At 44.3% G+C, this 10414-nt stretch overlaps 1 protein-coding gene across 8 annotated transcripts; it reads right to left on the reverse strand.

Annotated features, from left to right (window-relative positions):
- Positions 1–1496: 1496 nt before the first annotated feature.
- On the reverse strand, positions 1497–9990 carry MOCS2 (molybdenum cofactor synthesis 2). Of its 8 annotated transcripts, XM_082497626.1 has the most exons (6): positions 9359–9445; positions 6724–6827; positions 5381–5516; positions 4379–4532; positions 2793–2916; positions 1497–1711 (listed from the first exon to the last, which is right to left on the reverse strand). In XM_082497626.1, the coding sequence occupies exons 3-6, from the start codon at positions 5499–5501 to the stop codon at positions 1643–1645; spliced, it is 468 nt and encodes a 155-aa protein (XP_082353752.1). In that variant the 5' UTR covers positions 5502–5516; positions 6724–6827; positions 9359–9445; the 3' UTR covers positions 1497–1642. The 8 variants fall into 8 exon arrangements, 7 of the variants coding, with proteins under 7 accessions (XP_082353752.1, XP_082353754.1, XP_082353750.1 ...); XM_082497628.1 differs by lacking the exon at positions 9359–9445 and having other exon boundaries at positions 2793–2862; positions 6724–7041; XM_082497624.1 differs by lacking the exon at positions 9359–9445 and having other exon boundaries at positions 6724–7041.
- Positions 9991–10414: the final 424 nt, after the last annotated feature.

The raw sequence follows: 10414 nt of genomic DNA on the forward strand, positions 1-10414 counted from the left end.
AAATTCAACCTTGAACTTAATCAGCTCTGCCTACATAATAGGGCCCACTTGTTTTGGAGGCTGCCTATGTGGAAGCATGCAAGGAACAGCTGCTGTCCTGCGGAGGAAGGACTCGCTCATTTCCATTGAGGAAAGTGCATCAGTAAGTTAATAAGCACAGTTTAAGCATGCTTCTGCCTAAAGTTGTACACTTCCTTGGGGTTTACTTAATCCAGATACAGTAACCATCAGTACATATTAAAACTGATTGAGATCACTGGGGGAAAACAGATCATTGCCTATTTTTCTCATTTTAGTTTGTGCAGCTAGCAGGTGTTCATAGATTTTTACTGCAGACACAATGAAACAGATTATACAGCTGAGGCTTAAGTGTTGTGTGATGTAATGATATATAAACTTCAGCAAATAATTTTACTTTCCTTTACCTCATTTCCCTTCCTTTATATCTATCTTGTCTACATTGACAATGATGACCGGATACAACTGCCTCTCAGCATTAGTAAAAATGCCATACACAATGGGACTTTGAACTCTTAGCATCTAGACACTATCATGGCACAGTACAATAATATAAGTAAAACTATCTTAGTGAGATGAGAAGCCCATTGTTTCAAGTGGAAACACAGGCATAGTACGTCAGTCTTTTTTAATTAGGTTTCAAAATAGTAACGAGAAAAGCAGTATTAAAATCATAAATGTGAATATAAATAAATATACAAACAGCAAGAAGTTCAAGAGACTCACTTGCCTTTGAAAAACTAAACCATTTTGATGGCTTTGAATCCTAACATGTCTAAAGTCAAACTGCTAAAACTAATTAAACTTATAGTTGTCTATTTGTAATAGCTGGATGTTTTTTTCTGCAGCACCTCGCAATTACACAGCCAAAAAAGCTCCTTCAAAATTAATCATGTCTAGACATCATTAAGTAGTTAGAGGTTTGCGTGTTATTGCTAATGCAAGTTTGTTGCTGGTAGAGTATCAGATCTAACTTTGAATCAAGGTCTGTCCATATTTTTTTAATGCAATGGGCTTGTAGTATCAGCTGCACAGTAGAAGCGTTTCTGTGAGACAGAGCTACTGGAACATAACCACTACTAAAAAGTTAATAACTCTGGGGTATAGTTTATATTTTCTTCTCTGTTTGTACCAAAATGTTTAATCTACTTCAAGTAGCTTTCATGTTAGAAGAATGCCAAAATAGCGTAAAGCTTGCAAACTTATTCTACAGTCATATAAAATTAAACTACTCAGGACTTTTTTAAAGTTTAAAAAAGCTTCGATTGTCCTGTTGTGACCTCCCATGCAGACAGTGAACACAGACTACCAATGCAAAGGCATTAAAGCAGTATGTATCGCAGATGACTGAACACCTTGCAACCAAGAATTTTAGGGAAGATTGTTTTAAAAACTGACTCTAAGTGAAAATGCACAAAGACAGGATTTCAAAGGAAAGTTAAGAGCACTTAAAACCCTTAAAACACTTATTACTCATTCATTTCATTCAGTCATAATTAAATTATTCAGATTGAAGTGTCTATTTCAACTCCTTAAAAACATATAGGTACTCTGTAAAAACACCTCAAAGCTAAACCAGTATGCTCATTAGGAACAGTAACACTTTATTTTTGAAAGAGTACAGTTATTTTTCTGAATTTGCCCAAAAGCATTCCTTGTTTTCTTTCCAAGAATATTCGTCCTCGTAAATCTCCTGCAAATATAAACAAAGAACGGGAAATATTGTGGGAGTGTGCTACATACAGCCACAAGCCAGGCCAAACAACTCAACAGCCATCCTGCTATTATTTACTGATCACAACAGGACTACACAGCACTTGGCTGGCAAACAGAAAAGAGGGCAGCACCCTTAGAACATACTGATTTACACATTGGCAGATGCTGAACCTCAGGCTAAGCCCCATTAAATTTAGAAAGGCCCATCTACACTGAAGTCAATTCAAGAAAGACCTAGAAGAAATGATGTAAAAGCTGCAGAGTACACAGCACTTGTATCTGAAACTGCCCTTTTTGCATGTTGCCATGTTAACCTACTGTACCATCACTTTTAGGAGAGTACTTAAATGTATACAGAACGTCAATACTAACAAAATAAAAGCAACAACAATAGACAAAATACAGTAAGTATTAGAGGTTCAGGACAGACTGGACTACCCAGCAGCAGTCCAGTCCTATGCAGCAAATTCAGCAAGGCTCTGAGCCCTTGATTATTCTTTCTGAGACCACGGAACTCCAGTCTCCTGAAAGAGGTGTCAGAAAACGAGTAATGCAGAGAATATCACTGTTACCACGTTCCAAGTTCTGCCTGGGAGAGAAGGCAGAGGTAATGCTCTTACTTGCATGCAACACTGGTTATGCAATGAGGCTTTTTCTAGAGCTGGGCTGGTCTCTCCACACATTGCTGTGTGCCCATACTAGCTTTGGGACCTCTGCTCATCCCTTCATTGTGTGCTGTTGCTTAATGCTTTGTGATTTCTCAAGGCCAGGGGGATAAGGGGAAAACTGAAAGACAAGAAATGCCACTTTACGTGCAAACTGCAATGCTATCCAAAGCAAAGCTGACTCAAAGTTCTTCTGCAAGCCTGTGCATTAAAAGAGGAGCAGCACGGTTCAGGCAAGGGAGGGCCTTCCAGGTGCCCTACCTGCCACAGATGGGCCTGGCTGCAGTAGAAGAAACTCACTTCAGCTCCTTCCCTTAAGAGCAGCAGCAGCCTTTAGCCCAGCAGTCTAAGACTCTGGCGCAGGCCTAAAATCAAATTTCTCCCCAAACATACCTTTTTCCATATCGGGACAGATGCTTTTAAGGTATTGATGCAGTACGTTACAGCTTCAAGGGATTCTGCTCTGTGTGGAGAGGAGACTGCAATAATTACACTTGCTTCAGTTATTGGAACCACACTAGGGAGAGAACAGGAACAACAGCAGCTTTAGCTAATGCTTAACATCAAGAGCACCCAAAAGTTGTGGCCATGTCACGTCAGTATTCTGGCCACATGCTCTCCTGACTCATTCATACTGAGCAAGTGTCAAGCCATGTCCAAAAGATTATACACTTTTTAAAAGAAAGAAAACCACAACCAAAATCAGTACCAGATGTGAGAAATCCATGCTTTAGAATAAATAAACGCACCAGACATAGGCTTTTTTCTTCCATTCTTTCTTTTCTTTTTAAATAAAGCCTATGGAATTAAGAGGAGAAAATTACTAACTTGCAACAACACATAGGAAACTCACTGGAAGCTGGTTTTATAATGAACAATAAGAACTTAGGAACAGCCAGTTCTTATCTGAAAACCTAAGAAATCATCTCAGTTTGCACAAGAATTTGTGAAAGAAGAAACTAAGTGCCTCAAACTATGCAGATTTTGCAATGAAACCGAATTTTTGACAAATCCTGATTTCAAATTATGAAGTTTTTCCTGTTTGGTGTGTTGTTTTCCGAACTTAACAAAAGTAGCACAAGGTTTTGTTTTGCTCCTCACAAGGGCAGTATTCTCAATAGCTGCCTCCCAACCCTCCCTATGTAGTAAGCCTTCTCTGGCAAACGGTTCATAGAAAAAATCTAAGCCTAAATGCTTTGAGCTGCCCTCAAGAGAATCACTCTCTCTGTTTACTATAGAGGAAATCTAAGGAAACAAGCCCTCAGAGCTAATATTACCCTTTGTGATCACCTCCTATGTTCCTTCTTCTGAGAGAAAAGGAAACAAGCATTTGCAACAGACTCTGCAAATCCTGCTAGTTTCAGTGAGAAACCTGATGAACCATGAAGGCTCAAGAGTATGTCAGACACTAGTATTCCATGTTTTGAACCCAACAGAAGATACTTATCCAAGATTAAAGGAACAACAGGAGGTTCTCCAGCAAGCACGCCTGGCAATTACCAAGTCTCCCCCCTCCCCATAGTCTAAGCTTTCAGGTTCCCTATGGCATAATTTGACTTAAATCTGAAAATAAAAGCATTCTGCAGTACCTCAACAGAAGAGAGAAGAAAAAAGAAAGTGCTGCCAACTTCATGTCTTTAAAAAAAAGACAAAACAAAGAAACAGCCTCCACTTCCCTGGAATGAAATCTCAATCGGTTCTCCCCACTTTCAAACCATCACACCAGCATCAAGGATCCTGCAGGCTAAATGTGGACTCCAGCAAACACTACCAACACTTCTCAAAAGACAGTTTCTGAAACTTAGCTCCGCAGAGAAAGCTTAATCCTGCAGCCGGCTTTGCTGCATTACAGTTCATACAGACTCTTGCATTACAGTTCATAAAGACTCTTGCCCATCCTGCAACTTTGCAAGCACAGCCATGAACCAGAGAAGGATTAACACTCCACTTGCAGAAGGATGGGGTCCAGCCATACATACCCAAGTCTATGGTGCACTGCAATATGTTTGATTGACGGCCATTTCTGTCTAACTTCTCTGCAGATTTTCTTTATCTCAGACTCTGCCATTGACGTATAAGCTTCATATTCTAAGTGAATCACTTTTTTTCCTTCAAAATTATTTCTCGTAGTACCTAAACACAAATGATTTATCAACCAAAAGCAGTGAGTAAATAAATATATTACATATTTAAAACATTTATATTATATTATATATTTATTATAACATATTATAGATAAATACTGAGTAAAACTCAGGACCTTCTACTATGGTCAAGGTCAGCACTGTGCAAATATAAACGACCTCCCCCAACAATGGCTGTGTGAAGAGATTCTTTGAACAAGAGAAATTTTAGTTTACACGTTGTACAAGTCTGTAGTCTGTAATGCACAAGGCTGGGACATCTTCTGTAGTAACTGCTAAGGTGCTATTATTGCATTTGCCCATGCAATGTTTAAGCGCTCAGTATTTAGGATCCCAGCAGCACTCAGGTTTAAGCACAAAGGGGTTTCAAGATCTGTACCATGTACATTAAGCAATGGGCCACTGCTATCAGCCTTGACCTTCACCAGCCTGGGGTAAAATGGTACTTTAATTTCAACCAAGATCTGAGTTGCAGGAGCAGGTGTGGACCTGTGATTTGCAGAGCTATAACGTCACACTTTCCACCTTGAACAAGCTGTGTCCAAGGGGATGGGAGAATAGCTCCCAAGCAGTTCTATACTCCACAGCTGCTGTTCTGTTCAGCCCTAGGATTGCCACACCAGCAGGGAAGTTTCTCACCACTCTGTCCCAGTGCAACTGTTTAAGAGCTGCCATGGTCTTGTTCTAAATAATTGAGAATGTGTTTTCTAAGCATCCTGGGTTCGGTCCAGGAATTTATTTATTTGAGAAGCACGAGTTTGGGGTGTGGACAATCTAGGTTCCATTTATTAGACTATTAACACACCGAGAGATCCAACTCAGAAATATTAAACTCACCAATGAACAGAGACACTGCCCCACAGCATGGTGAAATGACCAGCTCTGACACTTCATCTACAGAGAGCTTTTCAGACTTGAGCTTGATAAAATCTTTTGGCACATCTTCGCTTTCATCCATAGCTCACTAGAGAAGCTGAAACCAAACAGACTCTGTTGGTTTTGGCAATACTAGCATTGGCCAACTGCTTTTTATCCAGTGCTGATGCCCCAGTTCATGCAGAAAACATGCACCATCTACTTCCTCACCCCAAGAGACCAGCCTCCACGGCAAATTCACCTCTCAGCAGACTTGCTGAGAGAATATTAACTGCAAATATCAAGCGATGACCTGGTTTTTAATGCATACGAGTCCCTTCCCGGTAGAAAAGTCTGGTCCAGCAGGACAAAACCAGAACTATTCAGAGGTCCCAGTTTAACAGCACAATCAACCAGCATGGATCGCTGTGCTTGTAAATCTGTGGTAAAATAGTCGGCCCCTCCTCCCTATCTTATCCTGAAATCAAACACAGTTTAAAAAAGAGATTTCTGATAAAGACAGATTCAAGTTCTAATCCTAAAGTTTAACATGTTCTCCAGGACATTCAGGTCCTCATACTATTGGCCTGCTTCAGTGACACAGGAGACTTTTCTCTCAGTAGAAACCAGTCATCAGTTCACCTAAGAATGAGGAGGAAAAGAAGTACTTTGAGCAGCAGTAATGGAACAAGCTGCAGTAAAGACACAGACTGCCACTTGAAAGCATACAAAGAAATGAAGCTATTCTAAGGACACCTGTTCCTTTGATACCAACAAAAAAAAAAAAGGGGGGGGGGGGGGTTAAGCAGCAGTCAATTATTTTTCTGTTAAAAAGCGGCAGGAGGTTTTTTCATTATTATCTTATTTAGGCAAGCTGGGTATCTACTGGCAGCCAGACCTAAAATCCAAATTCAAAATAATGCCTGACCTCTCTGGCAATTTTTTTCCATTTACTGCATAGCGTTAATCATTTATTGGTGCACCAGCTTATTGTTTCAGGTCAGTACAACGGCTCTCTCCAGCAGGAAACACAAGTTATGCTCTCTCAAAAGCGTACTGGGGTGGGGGGAGAGAATTGCAACCACATCTCTGAACCTAAACAAAAAAAGATAATAGGAACAACAAACAGAATCCATGAGATACTTTAGCACAGAATGGCACACTCCATAGGAAACTAAGCAAGAAGTGATACCTACCTAAGAGAACCTGGGTAGATTCAGCCTCCACTAATCGGTGGGATGATTGCAACAACAAACAGAATCCATGAGATACTTTAGCACAGAATGGCACACTCCATAGGAAACTAAGCAAGAAGTGATACCCACCTAACAGAACCTGGGTAGATTCAGCCTCCACTAATTGGTGGGATGATTGCAACCTCGTCTCCGGGCTGCAGGACCAGGAGCTGATCTCCAAGAAGCACGTACTCCTGCCGAACAGCAAAAACCACTTGATCCTGGATGACAGCAAGCCTGAGGGGGATTGGCAGGAGCACAAATTGGTTTCTAAATAGAGTGTTTGCATTTAACCATGAGATTTCATTAAACAACAAACTGGTGCAGAGTCTAGGGCAGCTGAGGTAAACACCACTGAGACTTATGCAACTCTGCTTCCAATACACTTTCAAAAATACAACACCCACCTCCTACTTTTGAATTTTCTTCTGGTGGCTAAGGAGAAACCAACGCAGTATAATTTTCAGAAGTTAGGAACTGGATTTGTAATAGGCCTGCATCAGAACGAACCAATGTATACCTGACTCACTTTATCAGCTTCTAACAAAGAAGTAGGTAGCTCAAGAGGGCAGCAACCATCCAACTTGGGACTAGAATGAAAAGTTGCCCTGATTCAGTCTGGCTGGACCGGAGCAATTTTCTTCCACAGCAAGAAGCATTGTGGGATGCTGTTCATGAGATCTCATGAAGACTCAATGGTCAGAGTTGCTCTTGTATAACCTCACCATATATGAGGCTTTGGGTCTTCTGTACTCACAGGTCTGAAATTTGCTATTGATAAGCAGTGGCAACAGAACTAAGAGGTAGATATACCGGGTTTTCTGTAAGGTCTTCTGTATATTTTTGGATTTCAAATCTGTGAGATGTTGCTGTAAAAGTCCACAGCTTTGGGTACCATGAGGCAGGGAGTCGCTTCCATGACTAAGTGCAATCACAGAGTGAGTATGGGGGCAACACCAGTAAGACAGCAGAAAAAGAATGACAGCATTTTATTTTAGAAGGTGTAGACGTGGTAACTGTTATTGTTTCAGACTACAAAATCTGGCACAGACAGCGGAGAGCTGTATTGCCTAGAAACAAATAAGCACGCCAAAAGGGTACAAGTAAAAATCATCTAATTTCCTACCAGCCTGATAGACAAAAGTAGGCAAGGCGCAGGCTGAGCAAACACAGTAGCACTGACTCAGAGGGCAGGCTGAAGGGAGGGCCTGCATGAAAGTAAAGCAAGCCACTGAAGAACCAAGTGCAAATATGGAACTGAAATGCCCATTAGAAGGATGGGCTCTAATTAATGTCACTTGCAAGTTAATTCATCGGGGAAAATGGGTAGAACAGAAGAGCACAGTGAAGTACGCTCAAGCTGCAGTACGAATATCCATTAGCATTGTGAATAGAAGTCTGTGGTCAATGCCGTACAATTATGTTGAGTTTTTCCAGAAAACCTAGGAGTAGAAGCATTTTCCAAGAAGGCTGCTGTGAAGTAACTGCACATGCAAAATGTACTGCCCCAAGTCATCATTCTTAAAAGGACACAGTTGAAAAACTATGGCAAATGGACCAAAGGTGCTGCTCCTGCTTCTGACACCACATAATAGGCTGCAAAATAAAATACTCTCATTACCTACAGCCTCCTCCTCCCTAACACACTCAGTCTCAATTCTGTGGGGAAAAGGCCTCTGGTCTAACATTTGGTTAGAGCTTCTCATTTGGAAATGGATGCCTTTGCTAAATAGGAAAGGTTAAGTTTTTTTTCCTAGCCTTTGAGACTAGATGTAATAAAGAAGGTAAAGAAGAGTGGTGCCTAAAGACTTTGGCACCTAAGTCCAAAGTTCTGAAAATTCCAGTGCATTTAGCACTAAGTCCTGAAGACCTCAACCTCTGTTATAGCTTTTTTTTTTTTTTTTTTTAATTCCCCACCCCAAAAATGGTGTTGTACCTCTGTCTATCAGACTCATTCTTGACAGGACTGAGCACCTTCCCTCAGCCTTAACCTGAGGGGGGATTTCTGCTGACACCCCTCAAAGAGCACCAGTGCCACTAAGGTCCTTACAGCTCACACCTAGTGCTCTCTTGGGACCAGACTCCGTGAAGTGCAATTAACAGTGGTGGGGTTTTCTCAAAGCAGAGAAGGTTGAAAATGACTGACCTTATTCCCTACGTAAGGGCTGAGGGGCTGGAAACCTGTGCCAGGGCTTCGGTTCCTTTCCTGACCCGCCTTCCAGAGGGGCCCATAAGCTCAGACCAACAGCTAACAGTGTAGTTAAGCGACTGGAAACACCTGCACACTCCCATTTATTTCTTATTTATTGCCTTGGCTGCGCTTGATCCCTCCTTGTGACATCTCACCTTCTCCACAGGCTACTAACACAGCTCCGGGGTTTCCACGTGCAGAGGAGTTACCCCACCGCGGCCCTCCCGGGCACCAGGCCCCGCGTCTCAAACCACCCCTCCGGCACAGCTTTTGGGTACGTTTATCGGACCTAGTCTTTCCTTGCGTACACACAAAGTTACCGCGTTTGCAACTGGCCAGAACACAAAATGCTCACCGCAGGTTACAAGAACGACGTCGTGTCACTGTTTTTATGGTATCACAGCACGGATACGTGTTCCAGCTCCACTCTAAATGCTGAATTTGTATTTACCAAAACAAAACAAAACAATAACAAAAAAAAACCCAACATCCAAGTTAAGCTTTGTGCGCCTCAGCAGTAACTTGCCCGAATACCTTGGGTGCACCTTGACGATCTCCTCCCAGAGCTGCAGCGCAGTGAGCTGCCGCGGCACCCGGAGGGTCTCGCAGCGCCGCCCCGCCAGCTCCGCGCTCCTGGCGAAATACAGCACCGACACCTGCGCGGGGAACACAGCCCGATCAGGGGCCTACTGAAAAGAGGGAGGGGGGTGAGGGGAAAAAAAAAAAAAAAAAAAAAGGCGCTACGCCGCATTAACTTCTCCCGAAATACCACGGCAAACAACCGAAACCAAACCAGCGGGAGGAAAAGCTTTCCCTCGCTTAATGTCGACAGGCTCTGTCGCGTTCCTCCTGCCTCGGCTGTCAGGAGAGCAGCGAAAGGGAAGAGGGGCGGCCGGGGGGGTAAGTCAGCGCGGATTTCTGTCCCGCTCCCGCCGCACCGACCTCTCCCGCCCGGCGCCTGCGCCTGCGCCCGCCGAGGAGAGGGGCTGAGGGAGCTCCGCCGCCCCTCCCCCGCACCCGCCTCGCCTCTAGCCGGGGCCCGCTCCCCAGGGCCGGCGGCAGGCTGCACCTACCTGGCAGCACATGGAGCCGCCGTCCCCGGGCGGGCAGCCCTCCGCCGCGGGCTCCCGGTGGCGCCTGCGCCCGGAGGAGAGGCGCCCGGCGCGGCCCGCCCCTTGCGGCCTGGGCCGGGAGAGCGGCCCGGCCCCGCTCCGCGCCGTTAGGCCGGGCCGTGCCGGGCCTACGAGTGCGGCCCCGCTCCGGGGCTGTTCGGCCGCGCCGGGCCGGGCCGGGCCGGGCCTAGTGGTGTGGTGCAGCCCGGCTCCGGGGTCTTTCCCCCCGCACAGGTGGATAACGGAGGTGGGAGGCGGTCTTCAGAAGGTGGTGGGGGAGCAGAGGGTTGGGAGGCCGTGGCCTCGCTCCCCAAACGCAGCGTGTAGTTTTGGGGAAAAGACCTTAACAGCCGGATTTTCACATGGGCTCAGTCCCCAGGGCGCACGGGGTTTGCGAATGATTGCAAATGTTACACATCCGCCACCCTGCACACATAGCTCCACTGTGCGTACATATAATGGGTATAACACAGTGTGT

Source organism: Vanellus vanellus, assembly GCF_965231255.1.
Source record: "Vanellus vanellus genome assembly, chromosome: Z".
NCBI lineage: Eukaryota > Metazoa > Chordata > Aves > Charadriiformes > Charadriidae > Vanellus > Vanellus vanellus.

Coding starts and splice junctions, on each gene's coding strand:
- MOCS2 (XM_082497626.1), bottom strand. CDS start 5,501: ATGGATGAAAGCGAAGATGTGCCAAAAGATTTTATCAAGCTCAAGTCT. Junction 2,917..4,378: donor GCAGTGCACCATAGACTTGG/GTATGTATGGCT, acceptor TTCTCTCCCTAG/TGTGGTTCCAATAACTGAAG. Junction 1,712..2,792: donor CTGTCCCGATATGGAAAAAG/GTATGTTTGGGG, acceptor TTATATTTGCAG/GAGATTTACGAGGACGAATA.